The 26,544-nt window shown below is 44.5% G+C and overlaps 2 protein-coding genes across 2 annotated transcripts in view; one reads left to right on the forward strand and one right to left on the reverse strand.

The window, feature by feature from the left end:
* The first annotated feature begins 914 nt into the window (after positions 1 to 914).
* Positions 915 to 14,743, forward strand: Pdha1 (pyruvate dehydrogenase E1 subunit alpha 1). Its single transcript, NM_001004072.2, has 11 exons — positions 915 to 1,009; positions 5,713 to 5,772; positions 6,594 to 6,767; positions 7,232 to 7,358; positions 7,929 to 8,020; positions 8,644 to 8,736; positions 9,608 to 9,763; positions 9,966 to 10,037; positions 10,715 to 10,782; positions 12,248 to 12,356; positions 12,976 to 14,743. The coding sequence occupies exons 1-11, from the start codon at positions 953 to 955 to the stop codon at positions 13,138 to 13,140; spliced, it is 1,173 nt and encodes a 390-aa protein (NP_001004072.2). The 5' UTR covers positions 915 to 952; the 3' UTR covers positions 13,141 to 14,743.
* The window catches only part of Map3k15 (mitogen-activated protein kinase kinase kinase 15), a 145,604-nt gene continuing 132,959 nt past the window's right edge, over positions 13,900 to 26,544 (reverse strand). Inside the window, exons 19-29 of the mRNA XM_039100568.2 lie at positions 24,209 to 24,366; positions 21,613 to 21,796; positions 20,763 to 20,928; positions 20,142 to 20,316; positions 19,009 to 19,194; positions 18,336 to 18,441; positions 17,322 to 17,535; positions 15,211 to 15,323; positions 14,498 to 14,598; positions 14,342 to 14,418; positions 13,900 to 14,013 (exon numbers count right to left, since the gene is read on the reverse strand). Coding sequence (XP_038956496.1) covers positions 13,941 to 14,013; positions 14,342 to 14,418; positions 14,498 to 14,598; positions 15,211 to 15,323; positions 17,322 to 17,535; positions 18,336 to 18,441; positions 19,009 to 19,194; positions 20,142 to 20,316; positions 20,763 to 20,928; positions 21,613 to 21,796; positions 24,209 to 24,366 — 1,553 coding nt within the window. The 3' untranslated portion in view covers positions 13,900 to 13,940. The remainder of the gene's footprint in view (positions 14,014 to 14,341; positions 14,419 to 14,497; positions 14,599 to 15,210; positions 15,324 to 17,321; positions 17,536 to 18,335; positions 18,442 to 19,008; positions 19,195 to 20,141; positions 20,317 to 20,762; positions 20,929 to 21,612; positions 21,797 to 24,208; positions 24,367 to 26,544) is intronic.

Genomic DNA, 26,544 nt, shown 5'->3' on the forward strand with positions numbered 1-26,544 from the left:
GTCCTAATCTTTATAGTGTTTGGGTAACAACAACATGGGGGATACAGGATTCTGCCTTTTCCCAAACATAAAGGACAGATGAACTACTTGTCTATAACTGAGTCCTTCATGAAAAGAAGCAAGCTAACGGAAAATCAAAGAATAAGCGATAAAGCTGAACTCTTGGATGTCTATGGTCAACTCTTAATATTTGCTTTTATTTACTTATTTTTCTTTTTGGAGACAGTCTCGCTAAGTATTCCAAGCTTGTCTTGAACTAAATAGCCAGCCTGGCCTCTAACTCAACTCTGGCTATCATCTTACCTCAGACTCCCTAGAGAAGGAATGACCGGCATGTGCCACCACACCCAGCAACATTCAACATTTAACTGTTAAATCTATTTTTGTTATTCTCACCCAAGTCAACCAGGGCAACATTTTGCAAGGGTCATGTAATTTTTTTTTTAAAGACAAATTAGTGGCAGGGCCATTTCTAGAAACCAGATGGTCTGTCTTTCTGGCCCTGGCACCACGGCTTTTCTGTATACTGGAATAAGGCTGCCAAGGCTGTACCACCCGCCCAACTGGGCAAACAGCAGGACCTGCCTTCACCCCTTCTTCGCTGATCTGTGGTACTGAGTGTAAGAGGAAAGAGAGGCCTCCTGGGGGGGACCCCCCCCACTTTCCCACGCAGGCGCCCTAGGACTCCCGCCTCCTCACCCCAAAGCCACAGCCCCACCTCATCTTTAGTTAATTAATGGGCGGACTCATGTTCCTCAGATGGGTGTAGCCATCGCGGGCAATCATTCTGGTTGGTCTACAGACTGGCGCGGCGTGTGATGCCGTTCCGACTCCGTCACTGCGTTTAGGGCGTGGCTTCGACTCCGGGCGCCTCAAGGAGACTTGGGGTCGCCCGAATCACTCCTTTTGAGTGCCTGGGTGCCGCGGCTGCCGCGTCAGTCTGCTGCGCTCCATGAGGAAGATGCTTGCCGCTGTGTCCCGCGTGTTGGCAGGCGCTGCGCAGAAGCCGGTGAGGTCGCCTGATCCTGGGAGGCCGGGGTGGGGCTGGAGCCCGCTTGAGGCGGGGCAGGAAGAGGGCGGGCCGGGGCCCCCCTCTGGAGCGCAGAGCTAGGTGCTGGAGGCGAGCTAAGGAGCTCAGGAGGGCTTTCCCCGCGGTACGCGTCGCCACTGGCCCGGGTTGGAGCGGCTTGAGAACCGGCCCGGTCCATTGCCTCCCCCAATCCCCGCTGGCGGAGCTTCACGTCGGCTCCCCAGCAGCGCCCCACAACTGCCCGTTGCTTACGGGGCACTGAGAGGCGGAGCTTGGGTTCGCTCCAACCTCTCGACTCGGATGACTTCCACTCTCCATCATGTCATTGCTCTTGGCTAAGAGGCCACGTAAGACGAAATAAAGAGCTCCCAGTCCCGGGAGTCGGAGGTTTCGTGCGTACTCCGACTTCATCGTTTACTAGTCTTGAGTCTGCCAAGTACAGTCAAGAGGTAAAGAGACTAAAAAAAAAAAAAAAGTCCCAGGGCCCAGTTTCCTCGTCTCTATAATGGAGATACCGAGGACGCCGCCTTATGGGGTTGAGTTGGCCAGCGGCCCGTATGCCAGCCCTTTTGCCTGGCACCCGGCAAGTCCGGGCGTCCAGCTGGGTGAGCATTTGTAGATCACCTGTGTTCTGTTCTGAGGAAGGTTCAGAGGGGTCAGGTTCACGGAAAACAAACTTCCTCCACTCCCTGCTCGTCCGAACTTTTTCTTGGCAGTCAATTTTCGAGCAATCGAGCATAACCCAGAGGAAGCCGCCTTTACTCCTTAAACACACAGAGGCTTAGAGTTCAAAGTAGCAAAAGAAAACAGCAATGGTTTTCGGAGGGTTGAGATCGGAGGTTAAGAGTTATGGCCCGGCTTTAAGGCTGTCTAATACCTAAGCTTTTAGCATTTTGACCTCTAGCCATACAGAGGCTGCTTTCTCTTGGTGTAACTGCCCTCTCAGGCTTTGACTTGTAGTTCTGGTTTTATTGATTTCTTCAGGATTCGATGCAATTCTGCTTAGTTTGGGGAGGTTGTGGAAAGGTCGGAAGTGTGCTTCTCTAGGAATTCCATTAAGTAATGGAAAAACACCGCTTGATTGAGTAAATGCCGTATTCGTGTTTGAATCTGGACGGGCAGCAAAGCACGATTCTTAACATGTCTTTGTATATGGCTATGTCATAACCAACATTTATTGAACGCTTAGTATGTGCCCCGAATTTGGCCAGGGTCTTCACAAGTGTTAAAACTGCATCATCACCTTTCAATTGGTTTGAACAATTTTCTTGTTTGCAGAAATTGTTAGTTGAAGGGAAATTGGTTTATAGCTTGGGGACTGGACATGAAGTAAAATTGAAAACTAAAAGCAGCTTTGTTCCCCTCCGTGGAAAGGAAAAAAAAACCAGCTCTTACTAGAATCAAAGTTTCTACAAGTTGAATTAGAATCTGAAATCAAACACCTTCTGCTTTGAAGACATGTGCTCCCCTTTTGGAGTATAGAGGGTATTAAGAAGCTAGGAACACCCTTAACTCTTAAGGTGGACACTAGAAGCTAATCTTAGATGCTTCGTTGCTTTGTCTGAAAGTCGTGTATCATTTGATTTATATTCACTTTACGGCAGGAAAAAAAGATTCTAGAGTCAAACTCATACCATAGGAGGTATTCGGTTATTTTTCTCACTTCTTATTGTGGTCTAACATCTCCAGTAGCTAGCTTTTTAATTTAAAGAAAAAAATTTTTTTGAGACAAGATCTTTCACTTTCTATCTCTGGCTGGCCTGGGACTCAGATCTTGCCTTCTCTACCTCCCAAGTGCTTGCCTTAAAATCTTGTGTGGCATGCTAAAGCGGAATAGAAGTAGGTTGCTTTTGTCTTTGTCTCTGTGTCTCTGTCTCACTGGGTAGCTCCGGCAGGCTTGGGACTCTGCGGTGTTGGGAGTAGGCTGGTTTCTACTCGGAGATCCGTACATTGCCTGGAGTGCTGGGATCAAAGGAATGCAGCGCCACGCCTGGCTGCTAGTTTTCTTTGTAACTATAGTCATTGTTACCTGGTAATTAAGGAGCCATTCTCGAAGCCTTTCCGAATGTTTCGAACTTAAGTTTCACCTTTAATCTCAAGAGTAGACTGAGTATCTATCATTTGCAATTCTAAGTAATTGCAGATTTCTTTATTTCTGCCTGAGTAACACAAAATAGCTCAAGAGTTTGTTTTTCTTGTTATACTTGTGAAAAGACTTTAGAATTTAAGTCTTGCAAAAAATACTTGCAAATTAGCACTGCTTACAAGTGAGCAGTGGCCAGCCAGTCTTGTGTAATGAGAGCTGTGGTAGCCCAGGGGATACTCGGAGGGGGGATGGGGTTAGACACTTGCTCTTTGATGACTGCAGTGATCTGCCTAAAGTTAATCCCCTTATCTTCCTCTGAGGCCTCGGTGTGCTTTGTACCTTTCCGGCCTTTTATTCTGTTAGTTGTTTTTGCCCTTAAAAATTAGGGAAACATGGAGATTTCCCTCAGGCTAAAAGGTTGCCTGGGTGTCTTCACACTTTTGGAAGTGAGACTTTGAAATGGTTTACAAAAGTGCTTTCCTTTTAACCGAAGGTTGAAAGCTTTCAGAGTCTGTAAGACGAAACCATGATTAAATTTTTTTCTTTTGCCTTTTCACTATCCCCTGTATTTGTTAGGCTTTCTTTTGTGAGATTTTTACTACTGATTTTTTTTGTCTGCATATTATTAGGCAAGGTTTTTAATTCATGTTGGTACATTCTGAGACTTCTTTACTTTTACTTTTACTCCGTCACTTGAATAATTCTGTATTTAGACTTAGAAATTTCCATTTTCTTGAATAGATTGTTGAAAATCCTCACGACAGGAATTTCCTCAGGGGCTGAAATGTAGCTCAGAGGGAGAGCATGTTGTGCAGTTAGCAATGTGAAGTCCTGTGTTCAGTTCCCAGCAACCCCCGCTCCCAAGAAAAGAAAACCGGACCGGAATCCCATTTAAAGTTAATTCTTGTTACTTGGTTTTCTGAGAGATGGTTTCCTTGTGTAGCCTGGCTGTCCTCAAACCCACCCCACCCCCACCCTTTCTGCTACCACTCTGGTGATAGGGAGCCATCACATCATGAGCTCTATAAGCTTACCTTTGAGAAAGAACTTAACCTTTTTTCTCCTACTAATGCCTGGTTAGTTTGATCTCTGCTGTAGATTGTTCCCTAAATTAGTTTCTGTAGTTGTACCTAAAAATTGTATTTTGCAATACAACAGTTCTGGCTCTGAAAAATAATCTTAACTGGTGAAAATAGCACAAACATGGATATGTTTACACATTGTCTGTTCCTCTGATTTAACCGCAGCATCCGTTACTAGTATTTCGATTTTCCCTTGGGTAAGTGTGCCCTTGTCTTTGTGACTTTGTCAGATGGTAGTATAGTAGTTACCAAAGTGTGCCCCTTCCCACTTTGTGTCTTTGACTTTGCAAATTTTCCTATTTTCTGTTACCGGTGGTCTGAAGATACTCAATGGAAAATTCCAGAAAGAAACAATTCATGAGTGTTACCCTGTGTGCTGACTAGAATGATGAAGTCTTGCACTCCAGGTTAGGATATAATCGTCCCTTCTGTCAGGTATCCGCTCTGTATTCTCAGCTCCCCAGTTGTACAGCCCCGAGAGCCAGCTTTGATGATCATCAGGTCAGCTACCTTGGAATCACAGTGCTCGCACACAGCACTGAGTATTTGAGGGGGTTTCCGGCTTCTACTGAGGGTCTAAGACTATCTGCTGGCATCCGTAAGTGGAAGGTGCTGCATGCCGCTCATTCCAGCCTTGGGAGGAGGAGGCAATGGAAGGAGCACAAGAGATATCAGTAGACCAGACACTCCCTCCTGTTGGCTCCTGCACTTGGAGGTATATGGGGCAGGCTGAGCTTAACCCTCAGTAAGGTCAAACCCAGAGCTACAAAATGTGTTAAGTATTAAACATTTTTTAATGGGATCTAGTAAATATGTTTCAATTCTCCAGGAAAAGAAACTCTGCTAGTTTACCTGCAAGTATGTGCAAATGTGGCAGGAAGTGGCTAAAGTGAATAATTCTTTCGTGTCCTAAGTGAACCTTAGCCACCACATAGAATGTTGTTCAAAGGTTTATTAAGTTGTGAATGTAGAAAGGAGCCGCTAACTGTAAGCAGTGACAGCCACTGAAACATCAAGAAGGGAACACTGTTTTGAGAAACCTTTCTTCCCTTCTGGGGCTTAGAGAAACCTCAAGATTTAGGCTGTTCCGGTTGTAGAATGGTTGGCCCAAGTCCACTTTTAACCAGCATTATTAACATGGTGTTTCTCATTCAGGTATTTATCTCATACTTTGAGTAGGTTTTTTTTTCCCTTTATGAGTGTGTATCATAGAAAAGCAGTTTGCTTTAGATGGGGATTAATGGATAGTTTTATTCCAAGTACTTTGCAAAGGGACCTTTCCAAAGCCCACGTGTGTTTTCTCAAGTTTGGCTGGTAGTTAATTATTTTCACTGTGATTTCTTTGAAAACAAAGCAGGAGTGTTTAGTGTTTGCCACTCTCCCTTTTGCCTTCAGATAATGATATGGCTGTGTTTTAAACCCATGCTGTCGGCATGGGTTCATGATTGTAATGACTTGCTCTTGACAGTAAAAAACAAAAATAGTGACTTGATTTGCACGTTTTTGTTTTCTAGGCAAGCAGAGTGCTGGTAGCTTCCCGTAATTTCGCAAATGATGCTACATTTGAGATTAAGGTAAGAGGTGTTGTGCTTTATTGGTTACTAGTTTTTGAACACACGTAGCTCAATGCAGTTTCACCTTCAAGGAGGAGGATTTTGATATTGGTGCTTTGAGGGTGCGGTCACTTTTCTTGCAGATATTTCCAGAACCAAAAGTTCGGAGAAATTGAGCAACTACCATAGTTGCTAGTAGTTTAAGGGAGATAGGCTTTAAAAATGTACTCTGGTTATGGTGTCCAACTCTTGAGATTCTGACATGTTGTCATCTACAAGTGTGTTGGGTTGCCCCCCCCCCCATAGCTGTCCCGGCACATGGCCCTTCTTGAGGCAAAGGTTGGATACAGGCGTGGTATGGGGTGTGCTTCAGTGAAACATTAATGACCGTACATTTAGGGACTTGGAAGCATTTTGAACCACTGTTCTTATTTCACTTTATTTTATCCCAAGGTCTCGTGGAGCCTTAGTCCCAAACTATGTAGCAAAGGGATAACCTTGAACTCTTGATCCTGTAGTCACCTTTCAAGTGATAAGATCATAAGGTGTATGCTATCACACATTATCCTTCCTTCCCCTTTCCTCCCTTCCTTCCCTCCCTTCTTGGGTTTTTCAAGATAAGGTTTCTCTGTGTAGCCCTAGCTATCCTGGAACTCCATAGACTAGGCTGGCCTCGAACTCATAAGGCCACCTGCCTCTGCTTCCAGAGTGCTTGAAGCACTTCCGAGGCCTGCATGTCTTTGCTGTTGTTTAAGTCGTCTGCTGGTAGAGTTGGAGCTGAGAACGAGTCAGCAGTATCTGTGGGGTAGTAACTGAAGGGTGACCATCTTACTCCACTTCAGAAATGTGACCTTCATCGTCTAGAAGAGGGCCCTCCAGTCACCACAGTGCTCACCAGAGAGGATGGGCTCAAGTACTACAGGATGATGCAGACCGTGCGCCGGATGGAGCTCAAGGCGGATCAGCTGTATAAGCAGAAAATTATTCGTGGTTTCTGTCACTTGTGTGATGGTCAGGTAAGTGACAGATTTGTTATTACCGCCATGTTATTCAAGGTTGCTTCCTTCTCTCCCCCCCTTATCTCTTTCTTTTGCTTCTCTTTCATCCTATCCTTTTAACATTTAAAAAACAATTATTTACTTGTTTTTTACTTGTGTGAGGTACACGTGTGCCACCCTGTGTGTATGTGTGGTGACGGGTGCGTCAGTGGGCATATGGAAACAGAACTAAGGCTTCTTTGGTTTTCATTACATTCTATCTACTAGTGGGTTATTTTTAAAACTCTGTCCACGCTAAAGGAAACAGCACATTCGTGGATTGGTTCTGGTTTCTGGTTTGGACCTTACCGTCTACTTTGTATTTTGGGTTACTAGTAGCAGGATTTACTACCTCTATGGCTTTTTTTTTAATTTGATTCTAATAAAAACTTTTTATTCAAAAGTGAAAATGGCATCGTTTCCTGGTTCTTCCTTTATTACAGGAAGCCTGCTGTGTGGGCCTGGAGGCTGGCATAAACCCCACGGACCATCTCATCACTGCCTATCGAGCCCATGGCTTCACCTTCACTCGGGGCCTGCCTGTCCGAGCAATTCTTGCAGAATTAACAGGTTTGTTGACAGAGAGGAGATAGTGAGGGGAGAGGAGGACTCCGGTATGCTCCCACTAAGTTGCTAAGCATTGTGAGTGGTAAAGAAAAAATTGAAACAAGGTTTCTGGTTTGGCATTTTGTACCATTTTGTTTGCATTCTTTGAGGGAAACCATTTATGAGGCTATCTGACCCGTTAGGTGAAATTGAAAAATCGTAGCCCTGCACAGTGCAAATGTGTGGTGGCACTAAAAATGCCAGCAGAAGTGTAGTAGAGACAGTAAATTGGTGAAGTGCTTTTGTAATATGCTGACAGATTCTAGAAAGCTATTTCATATTCCTCTTTCTTGTGACATTTTTGAGTCCTATTATTATTTAGTCTACTAGTGTAGAAGTCAGGTCTGTTTTATTCCCTCCAAAGCCAATGTCAGAACTACGTGCTAATATTGAGAGTGGGTGATTAGAAAGGAGGTTTAGTCTAACGTTCCTTATCAGACAGGGACACAATGGAGTATGTTTTCCTGAAGGGTCAAGACAATTGGATTCTGCATGGCTGTTTTTTCACACATGGGTATGTGCTGCCTTTTCTAGGACGAAGAGGAGGCTGTGCTAAGGGGAAAGGCGGATCAATGCACATGTACGCCAAGAACTTCTATGGCGGCAACGGTATCGTTGGAGCTCAGGTATCAGTGCAAAGATTCGGGAGTTTGGTTTGTCTTTAAACACTTAATCTTCCCGATTCATTCATTAATAGGAGGATTTGGGTAGTGGTTTAAATAAAGTTGGTTCTTTTGCTGTTTCATGAGTAAGAGCCTATAGCAGTGAAGCCATCCCTTCACCTCACTATAGTTCAGTAAAATCAATCGCTCCTCACCTCACTCTCTGACCTGCTCCTAGATAATGCTAACACTGAGGCCCAACTCAAGAAAGGGTCTATTAGACTGACAGCCTAATCAAAATGAAAGCCTTACTTTCATTAAGGAGTCCTCATTCTTATCCATGAGAGGTCAAACATTAACAGCATACAATATCCAATGCAGTAGATTTTTATTGTATAGAATATACCTAGTTTCCACTTTTACCTTGTTAGGATCAGTAATTAAATCTTTGGGTGCACAAATGTTAGCTCTTGTTGAAACAATATAGTAGTTATGCTTTCTTCTTGAAAATAACCTGGTAGGTGAACACTGACAGGGTTGGGAATGGAGAGGTACAGCACTAGTTTAGCTCCCAGAGTCTCTCCAGGAGTTGAAATTTAAGAGCATTATAACTGATTATTTCTACTGGGTCCTTTCCTGGTTGTTAGGTGCCCCTGGGTGCAGGAATTGCTCTGGCCTGCAAGTATAATGGCAAAGATGAGGTCTGTTTGACATTATATGGTGATGGTGCTGCTAACCAGGTAAGTGCATCTCTGAATTTCCAAGCTGTGACTAGTCATATTTGGACAGTTAAAGACATGGTATATTGTTTGTTGAAATGACACTTCATGTGACAGACTCACATTTGGTTTTATGGCCATCTGAGAGACTTTACCTCTTGATGTGGTTTACCCGAGCCTTCTAGGGGCTCATTTCTGTGAGGAAGATCCTCTCCATTAATGCTTTGCACACATGTTCTGTGCTGGGAGACTTTTAAAAACTTTTTTTAAAAATATCAATTTTTATGTGTGTGGTTGTCTTTCCTGTATGTATGTTTGTGTACTGCGTGTCTGCCTGGTGCCAATAGGTCAGAAGATTCCCCTGGAGCTGGGGTTAAAGATGGTTCTGAGCTGGAACCTGGGTCTTCTATAAGAGCAGGGTGTGCTTTGAACAGCTGTCCAGCCCCACTTGTAAATATACAGACTCTTACTCTCGCGCACTCCAGAGCAATGGCAGATTCACCTTGACTCTTGGCTTCTTGGCTCAGCTTGTCTTGGTCTCATTAAATCACCATTCTCTGGATGGCACTTAGTGAGGCATGGCCTAGACACTGAATGTCAGGTGCTGCTGGTTCACTCTGAGTATAAAAGTAATGGGTAGCTCAGTGGTTCTCCACGTTCTTTATAGTGTAGCCTGTAGACTATTAGTACACAGCCCCCCCCAAATGTATACCAGTCATACAACGTCTGCCGAATCTCCCTACCCCGGCCAGCACATGCTCCTTTCTCTCCGCACTAAAAACTTGGTTATAAAGGCTCTCTCGGCCTTTGCACAAGCTTTGTGTTAGGAATGGGAACGATCTAGAGAAGTGAGCAAACTCAACCACTGGAACATTTTATTAAATACTTTCAGGGTCAGATATTTGAAGCTTACAATATGGCAGCATTGTGGAAATTACCTTGTATTTTCATCTGTGAGAATAACCGCTATGGCATGGGCACATCTGTTGAGAGAGCAGCAGCCAGCACGGATTACTACAAAAGAGGAGATTTCATTCCTGGACTGAGGGTAAGGTCCCTTATTGTAAAGACAGGACTATAGGTACCCTATCATATAAAAGTTGAATGGGAGGGCAAGAGGTCTGGCTCAGTGGCTGAAAACTTGCCTAGCATGTGTGAGGCCCTGGATTCCATTCTCTAGTACCACAATTAAGGTGAAATAGGTTTGGACAGTTCAGTTACATTCTGCCCTCTTCCACCTTTGTTAACAGGTAGATGGAATGGATATCTTGTGTGTCCGAGAGGCAACAAAGTTTGCAGCTGCCTACTGCAGGTCTGGTAAGGTAAGACTGGAAATCTTTTCATAGGCTTTTTAAGGCTATGCGTTTATAATGACATTTATCTCAAAGTTCAACGAAGCCTCTTCAGCTAGCTGTTAGAACTATCCTGGGGCAATGAGCTCTCTAAGACAAAGTCCAATGAGGTAGCATAGTCTTGGTGGCTCACCTGGTAAACACTATTCTTGTTCCTTGGCCTCTTGTCTTCACTTTGACATCAACTTGATATTGTTTTGCTGTTTGAGTAGGTTAATCCTATGTTCCCATCTCTCCGTCAGTCATGAGCCCCTTGGATGATCAAACTTGGCATCCCTCCTATGCTACTTTAACTTAATAGGCATTCAGGTGTAACCTGTCTTGCTGCTTTGCCTGTCAGTACATGGCACAGAGCAAAAAGGCAACGGTAAGACTAGCTAAAAAGGAGGCTCAAATAGCAAAGTTTAATCCATTGTTCTAAACCCAGAAAACTTGCCCCTGTAATTTACTTTTGGTAAAATTGAGAAGGATGAAATATGGGATAAATAGGTGTTAAGAATGAACCCGTAAACTCTTGACAACTGAGTTGATACATATACGTAGGCGGATTAAGGATGTATTGAATGTCAGTGCTGGTGTCTCCATTTGAGGCCAATGATTGTTGGCACCCATTCACATAGTCTTAATCATTTATGGGTTTGTTTTAGGGGCCTATCCTGATGGAGCTACAGACTTACCGCTACCATGGACATAGTATGAGTGACCCTGGAGTCAGGTACGGTCATGAGGAATCTGAGTGTTGTTTCCACAGTGGGTGGGCAGGCTTTGGGCTACTCAAGTAAAATGGCAGAGTACGGCCCCGTACGGGATAAAATTGCAGTTTGTTGGCATCAAGTGGTTAATCTAAAAGCAGCCTGAAGATCCCCGCAGTGTATCCTATGGGTTCCAGCATGAGCAGTAATTTTAAAAAGAGCATTATGTAACTAAATTATAGTGTCGAACTGAATGTAAGGCAGGTCTGTGATAGAGAATTATTCTGGGAGTCATTTAGTTTAGGCATTACCCCCAAATTCAGACATGGCATGTTCTACCTGAAGAGGACTGGGGTTTGAAAATCTCACTGATAGGGAGCAAGGCTAACTGCCACATGGGCAGTTTAAGTTGTCCTTTTCACTTAACTCTTAACATGCAATTCGGAATTAGAAGGCTTGACATACACAGTAGAAAGAAGTGAGTTTAAAGTTTAGTCTTTATGAAGTGGACTGAGGGAAGGCAGAGAACTAATTTTACAGTCAGGTAGATTTTGTGTAGCAACTGCCCAACCGTAGAACCCTGCTTTTGGGGTCTTAGTGGAGAAGCACTAAGCAAGGCATAGACATACTTCCTTATTGGTAGGAATTATTGTGATGCTTCAGAACCTGTAATTATCACAACTGCCAGCCCCCATTTGCCCCATCAATGTAAAAATGTGAGGCTAAAGAGGTAGAAGGGATAGGTCTGTCTTCCAGATCAAAGAAGCAAATCAAAACTTGGGCCTTATCAGAATGCCAGAGAAGCCCCAAGTTAGAGGGGATAACTTTCTTTTTATTGGCTACTTTATTTACATTTCAAATGTTATACCCTTTCCTGGTTTCTCCTCTGGAAACCTCCTATCCCATGCCCCCCTCCTATCTCCCTACCCTGGCATTCCTCTGCATTGGGACATCAAGCCTTGATAGGACCAAGAGCCTCTCCTCCCATTACCCGACAAGGTCATCTTTTGCTACCTATGCAGCTGGAGCCATGGGTCCCTCCATGTGTACTCTTTGGTTGGTGGTTTAGTCCCTGGGAGCTCCATGGGGCTCTGGTTGGTTGATATTGTTCTTCCTATGGGTTGCAAACCCCTTCAGCTGCTTCAGTCCTTCTCCTAACTCCTCTATTTGACTTCCCCTGCTCAGTCTTGATGGTTGGCTACAGTCGCTAAACCCAGTCACTATTGCTGATGCCAGTAAGTGCATGCTGACAGGAGCCTGATATAGCTGTCCCCTGAGAGGCTCTGCCAGAGCCTGACCAATACAGATGACCAATACATCTTCTATAAAAGATGCCTAACAGCCTGCCACCCTGCTGTCCCCACAGTGACATGATGTCACTATTAACTTGTCTCTCTTTCAATAACAGTCCTACACTTCACTCCGCTGTCTGCTTCATGGGCTTTATTTTTATGGGTCTGTCACTCACTGCATCTCCTTTCGCCACAGTTATCGCACTCGAGAAGAAATCCAGGAAGTAAGAAGTAAGAGTGACCCTATTATGCTTCTCAAGGATAGAATGGTGAACAGCAATCTTGCAAGTGTTGAAGAATTAAAGGTACAGTTGCTCTTGGAGGTTTTTAAAGTTGGGTACTATGACCAGTTTCACTCCTCACATACTGTCACCCTCAGATGGCCAGAGAGTTGAGGTTTTTCAAACTCAGAAAGTGCCCTGAAGTCTCACAGGCTCCATTTTGGTCCTCCTGCTGAGAATGAAGAGTTACAGGGCAAGGGGGGATGGCTTAGTAAAGTGCCTGCTGCATAAGCATGGGGATTGGAATCTGGATTCCCAGCACCCACATAAAATGGGCCCACTGGTGCATGTGTACAACCCTAGCCCTGGTAGAGAGAAGCCAATTCTTGGAGCACGCTGGCCAACCCTCAACGATAGAGAATATTGACTCATAACACATAAGGTGGAGAGCATTGGAAGACGGTACCTGACATCAGCTCTGGCCTCCAGACAATTAAGAGTTACAAACTCACTTCTGAAGTGACCAATCACATTCATACAGAAACTTTGTTTCTCCCTTTGTCCTAAAACTATGCTTTTCATTTTTAATTCATACACTATTGAAGAGTCACATAATATTACTACCAACAGGTTCTCAGACATTCTAGTTGGTTCCAAAACTGCCCTTGATTGAAAATCTCTTGCCTTGTAATCTGCTGTTTAGGAGATTGATGTGGAAGTGAGGAAAGAAATCGAGGATGCTGCCCAGTTTGCCACGGCTGATCCGGAGCCGCCATTGGAGGAGCTAGGCTATCATATCTACAGCAGTGACCCACCCTTCGAAGTGCGTGGTGCCAACCAGTGGATCAAGTTTAAGTCAGTCAGTTAATGGGAGAGTATTAGATGGATGGGCGTTTCTCATCCGTTGTAAGAAACTCTTTGTGCTCTCAACTTTGACAGGAAATACCCAGACAACAAAAGTCTTGAAAACATGTAAATTAAGGGAGAGTAAAATTGCATGCAGTTTGTACATTGTTGTATTCGGTGTATTCATGTGAATAAGAGTGTATAGGATTGGAGATGGGTAATGCAGTTTATAACCTTCATCATGTCCTAGGTCAGTTACTAAAAGGAACAACTCTGCCATTTGGTGATGTGATCATAGCTTTGAATGACCTTGTGGAGGCATGCTGGGATTAATGCAAAGCACAGGTTAGAAGTGTATGGTCACCATGAATTGTGGAGGCTGGACTCTGTTTGGCACTGACCGTTATGTCTTTGATCAAAGGCTATATATAATCATGTGTTTTAAAATAAGGGTACTTCAGTCACTTCAAAGGTAAAATAATTTAATTTTCTCCATTTAGACATTTAACAAACACAAAATTGTACTCCCATTCCAAGGCACACTTTTTAACTTTTCACATTTAAGTAATTACACTGGTTTATAAAATACTTAGGCTTTATCTTTCCAGCAACTGCTATAAGGTATGCTGACATTTTAAATACTAGGTCAGGAGAGACATTACTTACAATCCGGTTTATAAACAAGTATGCTCTAAATCACATGTGCTTGAATGAAACGAACAAGGGTCTTTCTGTGTAAACGCAGGATTTGTGTGTGCACTAACAGAAGCTTTAATCGTGAGCAGGTGTAGGGTACTTTTTGCTCATTCTCCCCAGCTTGGCTTATTGTGAGGACTCCTGCATTTGTCTTCTGTGCTGGGAGACTGCATGCCAGAGCCTACAGAGGACACCACCACTGCAAAACAATAATTTTCATAAGAAAAGCAAACTTGAAGCCACCCATCTACTCTTCAAATGTAATCTCTAACTTAAAAGTATGTAACCTTTTCCTAGACATGGTACCATAGGAACACTGGGTGATCTGGGTAGAGGTGTGGGCATTTAAACAATGTAAAGAAAGGTCTGGCACCTCATGCCTTGCCAACCTGAGAAAATGAGCTGTGCTTGCTACAACATAGGAAAGATAAATTTCAAAGATCGGGGAAACTACCAGCATTAAAAATAAAAGTATTCACATAAAAAAGCCCCATTTTATTATTTAAATTGTTTGCAGGCTCTCTTACCGTAGTCTGAGGCACCTTAGGTCTTCCTTAGTGATATCATTGAGAATATCAGAAAGTGTGTAATCTTCTTCAACAATCTGAAAGATTCAACATACATTCAACAACATAAGCAGCTTTTCAACAGTATCATAGGAATCCTTTGATTTAGAAATTTACCTTTTCTATTGTATTTGCATCCACTCCTTGTAGCTGCAACCAGTCTATAAGCTCTCTGTTGGTTCCCAGTCCGTCATGGGGTGGTGGGTTCTCTGTTCCACCTATAAAGATTCCAATTTTGTTTTATTGTATAGTAATGTATAACCATAAAATGCTTCAAAAATAACAAAGTGGATGTAATCATGTATCCAAACAGAAATGTAAATGTGCTGTGAAAAGGAAATGAATTAAACTTGTTTGACCCGCTACTTTTACAATTCTTGGCATCCCTTTCCGGAGAGCAGTCATTGCTACGGAAGATGCTTTTAGTAGGTTTGGACCTTGAGGTATTATCAGTCTCACTTGAATGCATGTTCTCATCTTTAAGGTGTCTTATCTCAGGCTGGAGATTCCTAGCTACACTGGAACTCCAAGAAGCGTGTGTTAAGATTGTGTGGCGGAGCTTCTGGTTCTTCATTACCAAGAAGGGGCAGGTCTGAGAGGCAGTCTAATGTAGGCATCCTTTTTGATTCAAAGTTGTGGAATGACTATCAAGGTCAAAACACATTTTTGTTACCCTGTCCTTTCTTCTGAGCTCTGCCCCTACCCATTAGGATTTCTGTTCCTGTAGTATATGCTAACGTCAACCATTTATGTCTTCAAGGCAGAAGTCAGATTTTTAGTAGTTTGTCCCTCTTTGACACCTATGTTGGAGCAAAGGTAAAGTGACTTACCATTGCATTTGTATTGTAACTGAAGGTGATATAATTCTTGAGTTTTTTGTTCTAGAATTAACCGAAGAAGATTCTGGTACTCTCTCTCTTTTTGAACTAAGTGTTCCCAAAGTCTGTTAAAAAAACAAAACAAAACAAGAAACCTATCATTTATATAGTATTCACTTTCAATTCATACATTTGTTGAACATTAGATACTGGATAAAATAAAAAAAGGACAATCTCAACTGTTGGGCCACAAAGAGAAGCAGGTGGGTTGTGACTAAAGATTTCTGTCTATATAGAACTGTTTTTCTTCTCCTTGACAGCAAAGACCCAATACTGAGAGAGTGTGGGTATATTTTGCAGTGGAGTTGATACTTGGATCCCTCCTGAAATTCTTACTAAAATGATTTTAAGAGGCCTTGAGAAGGGGAAACTAGTGCCTTGACACCATTTGAGGACATATGAATATGCAGTATACACCAGCAGGCAGACCCTGGGATACTATGTCTGCCAGTACTTTGATCTGCAGAGCTGTGAGAAATAAATTTGATTATTTGCTTTAGAGCAGCCTTTGTAGACTAAGACAGTTTAGTTTCAAAATGTGTCAGGAACAAAACCTGAATCCTCTTTTGATCATTGGAACTTGGCCAGAAGGACCACCTGCTTATTAAAATCAAGTCAGATAAAGCAGCTGAATCTAGGATAGGTAGCCTTTTTCTCAGCTCATTAGGAACCAAAGCAAGAGAGTAGTAGTTGCTGAGAACAGCTGGGGAGGCATGCTGCTACTGCTCTAAGTAGAACCCAGGACTTGCCCGTAGAGCATTTAAGCCTTAGAACAATTCCTAGGAAGTGAACATTCTTTTCCATGCACTGTTTCTTTAAGCAATTTACTCAGTCTCAGAGGTAGGGCCTTCCTCATTTTGTGACCCAGTCTTACTCATGGTCTCCCTGGGACATGAAAGGCAAGTCTTTGTACAGTTAAGCCTCAGACTTCTGGAACATGCTAGCTCCTTGACACTGGAAGGGAACAGGGTTGCAAGTCAGAGCCATGGTCTATTTTTGTTTGCTCATGTATCTAATAAACAAGATTAGTTTATTTTAACTACGTGGCATGTCCTTTTAGTTAGTTTATGTTGGTAAACAAAGGACTCAAGGACTAAGCTTTACCTTACCTTATTGATGCTGCCCCGAGAAGGCACAGTCATAATATATAATTTAAATGGATGAAAACACTGTTTTGTGGTCATTTTTTTTTGGTGGACACTTCTATCATAGCAAGACCACAAGGCGAAAATACCAGCATTCAACAAGTCAAAAATCCTTTCTCACCTCTGCCCTGCCTGCCTTCGTTAAGTAGCTCGAGCCTCTGTGTGGTTAATGGTAATGATTTCCATGTTTATGCCAGACCATGTTACTTATTAGCTAGTCACCTTAATAGTGAGTTGGATGATCACCAATCTTTCTGCAGAGAAATACTAGGAATTTTACATCTGAGTTTTGCCATCATGGTCATTTAAAGTTCCAGGTCTTAAAAATTAGTAACATAAGATTAAAATCTTTTCATTCAAAATGTGTGCCCAAGTACCTAATCTCCCCCATTCAGACAGCACTGCCACAAGCAGAAATGTGGCCATTGGAATAATCACCAGCTAGTTTATTGTGGCTGTGGATAATATTTCTTAAAAGATTATTGGTAATTACGAATTTGCAGGGCAAAAGGGAATTAGTTCACTAACAAGGTTGGAAAGGCAATCTAACAAATGATTGGGAAGGCTTAAGGACAGGGCTACAGGACACATCACTGTCTCCAAAGTGCTTTTTTGCCCCCTACTCTTCCAACTGCTTCTTGGGGGGCAGACTGCAGCTGTCCACGGCTGGGCCACATGCCATGACAGGGACTCTATTATGACAAAACTCAGATGATTTTGATATGGAAGATTTACGTGTGATCTGTGACAAGGCACTGTACTAATTTCTGGCATTGAAAGGAAGGAGGCCTTAGTTCCTGCTGAAGCTGTAAATGTACCCTTGTCCCGGTTCACTGACCGTGAATATATATATTTTCTACTGGGGGTGGTTCTCAATAGTGACCAGGAAGTCTTGTACAGGGTTGGCAAGATCCTGACCTGTTGGTCTCTTGCCTGAGCTTGCTCAGTTGGAGACTTGGGTCCTGCTGGTGGGGCTGGCCCTCCTGGATAGCCACTGAGCCATGTCTGGTGCCTCTGGTTGTCACATGTACTTCTTGGCTGAGGAGGTCTACTAGGGGATAGTCCCTTTCCATTTCTGTGTCCTTGTCTACCCCTTCAGTCTCAGAAGCAGGCTCAAAGTGGGCTTGGAGCTCTGTGAAAACACATCAAGGTACACAATAGCACTCAACAAGGCAATTCAATGCAGTGCTTGCTCTCTGACGGGACTACTGAGTAAAGAGAGGACTTGATTGGACTCTGAAGGGTAAATACCATCCTTCCCAGTTTACACAAGATGAAAGTGACAATGAAGGATATAAAGGCCAGCTAGCCATGAATGCGACAAACAGGCCAATGCTCTGCTTGGTGCCTGTTCCAGGGAGCATTTGAGAGAGCAGGCAGAAGTGAGGCAGAAGTGAGCAGCAAGGGCCAAGTGTCAAGAGGAAGGGGCAACAGTTCTAAAGCCTGCCATCCTCAGCCAGAGTAGCACAGGAGAAGCAAGCTGGGCACTACATTTCAAAAAGAAAGCCTCACATTTGGCTTGGGGTGCATAGCTCAGAGAAGTACAGCGTGTGCTTCAGAACACAAGACCCTGAGTTGGTTCCCCAGGATGGCCATGCGTATGCACGCACCCACATATATTAACATCTATAGCCATTATCAACTCTGTTAAGCATGAGAGCATGCACACTGAGGATTCCTGCCTTCAAACATTGACTCCCTGCTAAGATCAAAAGTATAATCTGTACATAGTTGCCATTATGCCTAGGAAGTAGATAAACAGGACACCATGAGATGTTATCATAGGCTTTCAGTCCCAGAAAATATCTATGGCAGCATTTACTTAACTGCAGGGAAGTATAAAGCCAAAATGGAAACAGAGCAACAGCTGTTGACCTCTGAGGCTGCTACTCCTCAGCCCGAGTAAGATTCTGAGTGCAAGAGAGCACTTACCTGGAATGAGAATGGCAACTGCAGCCTGCACAGCTCTGCGAATGATGTTGTCCATTGCAAACATCCAGTGGGGCCTAATTAAGTGGTTTCTCAAAATTCTATTGACCTAAAAAAGTCACCAAAGTTCATATGTCTATTCTGTTTAACTTTTAAGAAACAGACTTATCCTAGTTTGTTTCTATAACCACTGACATGAATTGTTGCTATGCCGCCCTGGATTTCTGCCTGGTTCATTCTTCTGAATGAATCTTCCTCTAGGAAGTCACAATGGATTCTAAATGATGAATGTCACAATGGGATCAATGTCACTGGGCCTCCTGGTTTATTAAAGGAACAGTTATGGAGCAACTATGACATGACAGATTGACTATATTGGGAGCATGTAACAAGATAAATCAGACTTGGCTTTAAAACTGGAGTAACACATCTGGACACGTGCAAAAGTATAGCCACTGTGCTGGCAAATGCCATCTTCCCATATCCCATGCTCTCCATGCTCAAATGCAATTGGTATACTTCACAAAGTGATGTTTACTATGTGCTTAATGTTTACAAAGAGCTGCTAAGATTTGGGATTCAGGTTGTAAACCAATGAGAAGGAATGGGTGCTACAGAACAGGGTGAGTTAACTGGTTTGGCTATCATCATCTCCATGGCCCGATAGTGCACTCACGGCATCTTGGAATCCAAATAGAATCAGGTGAATCTGGTTGATGGATGAACTGTCAAAGTCCAGGTCCACCTTCAGTTTTGATATTGTGGCTGCCATCACCCTGTGCTCTGGGGAGCGGATGAAGTCCCTTAGGATTCCAATTATCTGTTTGATGTGGCCAACTGAGAGAAGCAACTCTTCTGAACTCTGAAAATGACACACACACACACACACACACACACACACACACACACACACACACACACCATTTTCATTTGAATGAGTCGGAGGGAAGGCAGAAATTTCCAAATGCATTGTAGGAAAGTAGGTACTCCATTTGCTAATGGAATTGTTGGAGCTCCTGAGTAAGGATCTGTTCCTGAATCCCATCCATATCCTTCCTGTAAGTTTTGGGGATTTTCCCTGGCAGGGGGGTGTACATAAAGCCTCAGCAGTATGCCAGCTGGGAATGGTCCTTACTTCCTGTTTGGCCACTCTACAGGAAGGTAGAGTTCACAGCAGGACAATCTCCTCTCCTCAAAGTACCTTCGTATCCATGATAAGATAACACTTTGCTGCTCCTGTGACCTGGTTAAAATTTGGTTTTCTTCCATAACCATTTTCCCGAGAGTGGCTGTTGTCTTCTGAGTGTAGGGTCTAGCACAGTAGTTCTCAACCTTCTTAATGCTACAATCCTTTAATATCCTTCCTCATGTTGTGGTCCCCCAATCTGAAGATTATTTTTGTTGCTACTTCAGAACTAACTGATGCTGTTATGAAATATCCATATTATATGTGATATGTGACCCCAAGAGGGTTGTAACTTATAGGGTGAGGTCCATTGCATAAGGGGGGCCTTATAAGGGGAGAAGGGGGGACCAAGGGAGCTCCAAGCCTCTCAGCTTTTAGCTGCCATCTGGTATGTTTCCACCAGAGGGCAGCACCATCCCACCAATACCAGGAAACACTGCAGTAAGCTAAAAAAGCCCTTTTTGTCAGGAAAGACAAGGATGTTGGGAAATAAGTATAGTGATTGCTACAATTATGAGAATGGACTAGGATGTAGGACACTTTGTTGTCCCTGTTTACACCTGCTGGAGATCTGGACTGGACAGAGTGGGTAGGATTATCATCTGCCTTTCCTCTGCCTGTACCTGGACCACGCACTCCTGCAAGTTGGAGGCCACTTGGTTCTGCTCCTCCCAAAGGATTCTGTACAGGATGGCTCTGCGTTCACTGTCCTTGCGCAGCAGAAAGAGGCCAGGGTCTCTTTCCTCTGGGGGTAGGGCTGTGCTTCGGTCATCTAAGGCTGAGCTTTCATCTGGGACACTAGAAAAACACATTCAACAGTCCTGTGTGGGAAGGGTAGCATGTTCTGCCCCGGGGGGAAAGATTCCAGAAGAGGAATTGTGGAAGAAGGCTGGTGTGTAAGGTGTGTGGTATCCCTTCTCCCCTTCTTTTTTTTTTTCCCTTCTCCCCTTCTTGACTCCCACCTTGGTATCTAGAGAGAGGGAAATGACATAAAGGGGCCAAAAGGGAGGGGAAGGGAAGAGCAAGGACAGGGAGGCAGAGAGGGGAAGGGGAAGAGAAGACAAGAAAGGGGAAGTGTGGAGGGGGGAGGGGAGAGAGGAAGAACAGGGACAACCAGAGAAGAGAAAGGACAGAAATGGGACACTGGCTCCCTTGCTCCCCTGCAAAAGCCCTTTGTGTGACTCAGCAAGTGTTCTGCTACTGAGGAAGGACCACCACAGGGAGTCACGGGACAAGGATAGTACCTGAGAAGGTGGCTGAGCTGAGGTTTGGGCACCTGGACCTTCTCAAAGAATGCGTCAGGTTGGGCATCCGAGTCTGGGGAGATTGAGCCATGCTCGCTGCTGCTGCTGCCCATAAGCTCCCCAGATGAAGGCAGAGCCAGAGTACCAGTGCCACTCCGAACACCCTCTGTGAAGAAACCACCAGAGAGTGGCCATGCCCCCATACAAGAGCTTGCTAACCATGGACTGCTCTAAAGTGCTGGTACACTCTCTAGTGGAAGGATCTTAGTGAAAGTGTAGGGCTGCGGTAGACCTCACAAGAGGGCTCAGCTCTGTAGGGAGTTGGTAAGCCACACTGTCATAGCCTCTGAATTATCCACTCAATGAAAAGAGGAAAACTTTTCCTTTTAGAGGCCAACCTTAGTTCACAGACAGGACTTAACTACATGTAAATGTGTCAAGTAGGATTTTGTAACCTTCAGGACAGCAACCACAGGCAGACTTCCCCAATGTGTCCTTTTAGTAAGGTCAGTATCAACACAGGTCAGACTTCAAAAATGAAGCACCAGGTTCTTGTACGTGTGAGAAAGTTATAAAACCCCGGACAAGGGACCTCTAGCCTTCGTCTTCACGTTCATCAAAGAAGTACTTGAAGTACAGGAGGTATGAAAGTGCTGCTCCCTATGTCTATCAGAAGATAGGTGGTTAGCTGGGTGGCTTTGCAAAGTCTTCAAACATCTGGGATGACTACTGCTATTCTTCACAGAAGCGGGCCTAGCATAGGAAGCCTGGTTCTCCAGAGCCCTGATTTCTCTGAGCATGAGAGAAGCTCAAACCTGGGGTGTTCCCCAGCTGTTAAGGTAGGCCTTACCTGAAGGCTTGAAAGCAATTCGGTTCTTTTTGCCTTTGTTCACCTGCCTTAAGAACCCTTCTTGGAGAAGGTCAGCAGCAGTGACACGTTTCTGAGGGTCAGGCTCAAAACAAGACAAGATGAAGGCTCTGGCTTCAGCTGACAGGGCCTCTGGAATTTCAGGGTGGATCTTAAACATCCCTACCTGCATTGAAGGGATTGTTAGCAATGTCAGTATTGGGTGAATTCAGGTACATGCACTTACAATAGAAGCTGCCATCTCATGAGAAAAGCTTAGTGACATGTATTTAGATGTCCCTTTGGTTCCCCCCCCCCACCCCCCCCCCCCCGGAGCTGGGGACCGAACCCAGGGCCTTGCGCTCTCTAGGCAAGCGCTCTACTGCTGAGCTAAATCCCCAACCCCGTCCCTTTGTTTTATGATGTTTCTGCTCCTCCCATCTACAAATGGAGTCACCTTCCCTTTCCCTGAAGTCTTAGCTAGTTTCTCATGACCAAGAAGCTCTCAGGAAAGCAAGACTGTGAGGCTTTTTGGACCTAGTCCTTAAAAAGCCTGGTAGAGCCTGCTTTTGGAATCTGGCTACCACCAACGCATAAGGGAGCCAGGATAGATAGCCTTGTGGGAAGAGTAGCTGATCCCTCCCCCATTGTAACCTCTGCCCTGCAGGAGAGCCCTGTCAGATGATCCTGCCTCAGCAAGGCCACTAGTTGGACACACCCATGAGTAAACCTGGGAAAAACCTTGAAAGACCAATAGCCAATTCAGAACTGTGAGGAACTGTGTTTTAAGCCTCTAGAGCAGTGGTTCTCAACCTTCCTAATGCTGTAACACAATATAGTTCCTCCTGTTGTGGTGACTCTGAATCATAAAATTATTTTTGTTGCTACATCAAGACTGTAATTTTGCTATTGTTATGTAAATATCTGATATGTGGAGCATCTGTATGGGATCCCGGGGTAGGTAGAGACCCATAGATTGAAACCAGGTTGCTCTAGGGTAGGAAAGCCTCCAGCTGAGAAGATTCAAAGGTTGATATTATCTTTCCAGTTAAAGACACCACTCTCCCTACCTATCTCTATTTCAGCCCCACCTCTTAGCCTCCAGCTCTAAGTTACAAGCAAGCATAGCCTGAGGCTGCCACTTCACAGATAATCAAATTGTTCATCCTACAGATAAGATCTCCTCCCCTGCGGGCTAAGGTAATGGCTAAGGTGGGGGTGGGGGATAATTGCTTTCCTCTTAGGACTAGCAAGACCAAGGTGCTTCAGTTCTTCCTACCAGCTAATTGCTGCTCTACTAAAGGAGGTCCCTGTGAGCCACGGTGGAGCAAGACTCAGTTCCCAGATAGGTGTCCTATCACAGCATAGAACTCCTCTGTGAAAACTGCATAACCTCTTCCTAGGTTAGAGGCTGCTCTCTAGCCATTTTAGGAGCTGTCATCCTATCCACTGCCTTGCTGTGCCTTTCCCAATAGAAGCCACTCTTGTCTTTCCTATGTGTGCTCACTGCCCACTCCTCAGCTCTCCTGGGGGCTGGTTTTTACTCCCTTGCTCTACTCAGTGAGCTCTGAAACTACAAAGCCTTCTGATTTTATTTCTACAAAGCTCTTAACCAAGTGGCACATCTCATTCTCAAGACACCACGCTGCATAGTTTGAACATAGGCTCAGAGTTAAAAGACTATTAGATGCTGGATGGAATCCAATCACCAGTATCTGAAATGCAGGGCACTATTTGTGGCACCCCTCACGTAAGCAATGGGAAAGAGATGTTGGCAGTACCCAGCAGCACAGGACCTGAATCTAAAGTGGGAAGAGGCACTTCCTCTCCTGGCTCTTTGAATGAAAATGGCAAAGTGGGTAGGTAGCACCTGAAATCTTGCAAGTGGATGGCTGGGGTGGGTATAAGAAAGGGTCTCCTGTGCCCCAGGCTGGCCTCAAACTTAGTATGTAGCTGAGGATGGCCTTGAACTCCTGGTCATCCAGACTCTACCTCTCAAGGGCTTCGATGATAGGAGTGTGCCAACATGTCCAGCTAAGTGCATCACTAAAAGTGCTTTCATTATGCTTTTCTTGGCAATAACAACTGACTCCACACAAAAATACTGAATACATTCCAAAGTGTCTGTACAGCTTATTAGCCAAGCAAAAGCAGGAGACAGGAAGAGGACCAGGCCAGTTACCTTTGTCCTGTGATGAATACCATTCATGGCTGTCACCTGTGCTTTCTGAGCATCATAAGAGGTCAACAGATCAGAAAGCAAATAGAATGTTTTCCTTAGCACCAGCTGCTCTACATCCCAAGACCTGTGACGGAAGCTACAGGTATGGTCTAGCATGGCCCTATATTGAAGTCACTGTGTGCTGAGGGAAACTGTTTCTGTATTACAGCCCTTACATTTAATGTTCTATTGTGACTGAAAAGTCAGAACACTCTTGACTCTATCTTGGCCTTGGAATTGTTTGGGCAGCTGATGCAAGGCAAGCAAGCTGTGAGAACCTTCTGCCAGGGCCCAACTTCAGCGACAGAATTCTTTGTTTCACATCTGGAGAGTTCTGTTTCAACATCCAAACCACCTATGCAAACAAATATATTTTACCTTAAACATGGCTGCTTGTGGCTCGCCAAGCTCATGGAATGGAGGCCTGCTGGTTGCCATCTCAATGATGGTGCAGCCCAAGGACCAGATATCAGCTGGAGCACCATACCCTCGAGGCCCTTGATCAATAATCTCAGGTGCCATGTACTGCAGAGTCCCTATGTGGAAAACAAATGAACAAAGACTTGGGGGCACCATATTGTTTAAAATTTAAGTGGGCTAAGTGTGTGGATTTCACTGCTTCAACAATGGCAAATGGAGCCTTCTCTTGTGCAAAAACCATTTGGTTGCATCATTTTTTGACCAGTGATATGTAATATGCTTTCCTTTAACACGATTCACATTAAAAGGGCATTTTGGGTCTGGGTTACTTCACTCAGGATATTTTCTAGTTCCATCCATTTACCTGCAAAATTCATGATGTCCTTGTTTTTAATAGCTGACTAGTATTCTATTGTATAAATAGACCACACTTTCTGTAGCCATTCTTTGGTTGCTGCACATCTGGGTTCTTTCCAGCTTCCGGCTATTATAAATAAGGCTGCTATGAACATAGTGGAGCATGTGTCCTTGTTATATGTTGGGGCATCTTTTGAGTATATGCCCAAGGGAGGTATAGCTGGGTCCTTAGGTAGTACAATGTCCAATTTTCTGAGGAACCTCCAGACTGATTTCCAGAGGGGTTGTACCAGTCTGCAATCCTACCAACAATGGAGGAGTGTTCCTCTCTCTCCACATCCTCGCCAGCATCTGCTGTCACCTGAGTTTTTGATCTTAGCCATTCTCACTGGTGTGAGGTGAAATCTCAGGGTTGTTTTGATTTGCATTCCCAATGGGGAAGCTAGGGCAAGGACTGAGGTAGCTGAAGGGGTTTGCAAACCCCATAGGAAGAACAACAATATCAACCACGCAGACCCCCGGAGCTCCCAGGGACTAAATCACCAACCAAAGAGTACACATGGAGAGACCTATGGCTCTAGCTGCATATGTAGCAGAGGATAGCCTTGTCTGACACTGATGGGAGGAGAGGCCCTTAGTCTTTGAAGGATCAATGCCCCAGGGCAGGGGAATGGTAGGGCACTGAGGCAGGAGTGGGTGGGCAAGTGGGGGAGCACCCTCATAGAAGCAGTGGGAGGGTGGATAGGATAGGGGTTTCCAGAGGGGAAACTGGGAAGTAGAATAACATCTGAAATGTAAATAAATAAAATAACCAATAAGAAATTTAAAAAAAGAAAAGGGAACAAAAATAATCAAGGAAGGCAGAGGGAAGGAGGGACCAGGATGGGAAAGGGGAGTAGAAGGGGAAAAGGGAGCAGAATCCAGGATGGGGGTAGATAGGAGAGAGGTTCACAGGGCCAGGAGAATGAATGGAAAAATGCAGCTGTCAGGGGTGAGGGGTAAGGGTGGGAAGTGGGGGCATGGGGAACCCCTAGAAAGTCCTGGAGGCCTAGGACTGGGGAGGCTTCCTGGACTCAATGTAGGTGATCTTAGCTGAAATGCCCAACTGTGGGGATATAGAACCTGAAGAACCATCTCTAGTAGTCAGACAGGACCCCCAGTAGAAGAATGGGGACACCAACCCACCTATAAAACTGCTCCTGTCTAAAAGAAATGCAGGGATGGGGCTGGAGAGATGGTTCAGAGGTTGAGAATACTGATTGCTCTTCCAGAGGTCCTGAGTTCAGTTCCTAGCAACCACATGGTGGCTCATAACCATCTGTAATGTGATCTGGTGCCCTTTTTCTGACATGCAGATATATATGCAGAACTGTATATATAATAATTAGAATACATAAATAAAGAAATGCAGGGATAAAAATGGAACAGAGACTGAAGGAATAGCAGACCAGTGACTGGCTGTTGGCGGGGAGGGGAGCTCCTGCTGGTCCCACATGGGATAGTCCTTGGCTTGATGGCTGCAGACTTGGGCTTGGTTGGTCTGGTTGGGAGCACAGAGAGGCCTTCTACGGGAGACTAGATGGCATTATAGGTGAAGGCCTTCTCCATGGCTCCCTACAGTGGATCCCCATGAAAAGAGGCAGTCCATGGTTTTAAGGCATTCATTATCATGGCAGAAAGTGAATTTGTAAAACCATACCCCACTTCTCAGGGTGGGCTTGAGATTAAATACCTTTTGCAAAGGGAAGAGTGTCTGGGAAGAAAAGCTTGTTGGCTAAGCTTCCAGGTCTTTAGGTACCTCACTAAAATGGAGATCTGTTTTGAGCCTACATGACCACAGGTCACGTCCTCTACCCTTACATGACTGATAGTCACAAATCTATGGAGGGCTGCAGCTAGTGACAGGGGCCTGGTACCCAGGAACAGACGAAGAAGCA

The sequence above is a fragment of the Rattus norvegicus genome, chromosome X (assembly GCF_036323735.1).
Source record: "Rattus norvegicus strain BN/NHsdMcwi chromosome X, GRCr8, whole genome shotgun sequence".
Lineage (NCBI taxonomy): Eukaryota > Metazoa > Chordata > Mammalia > Rodentia > Muridae > Rattus > Rattus norvegicus.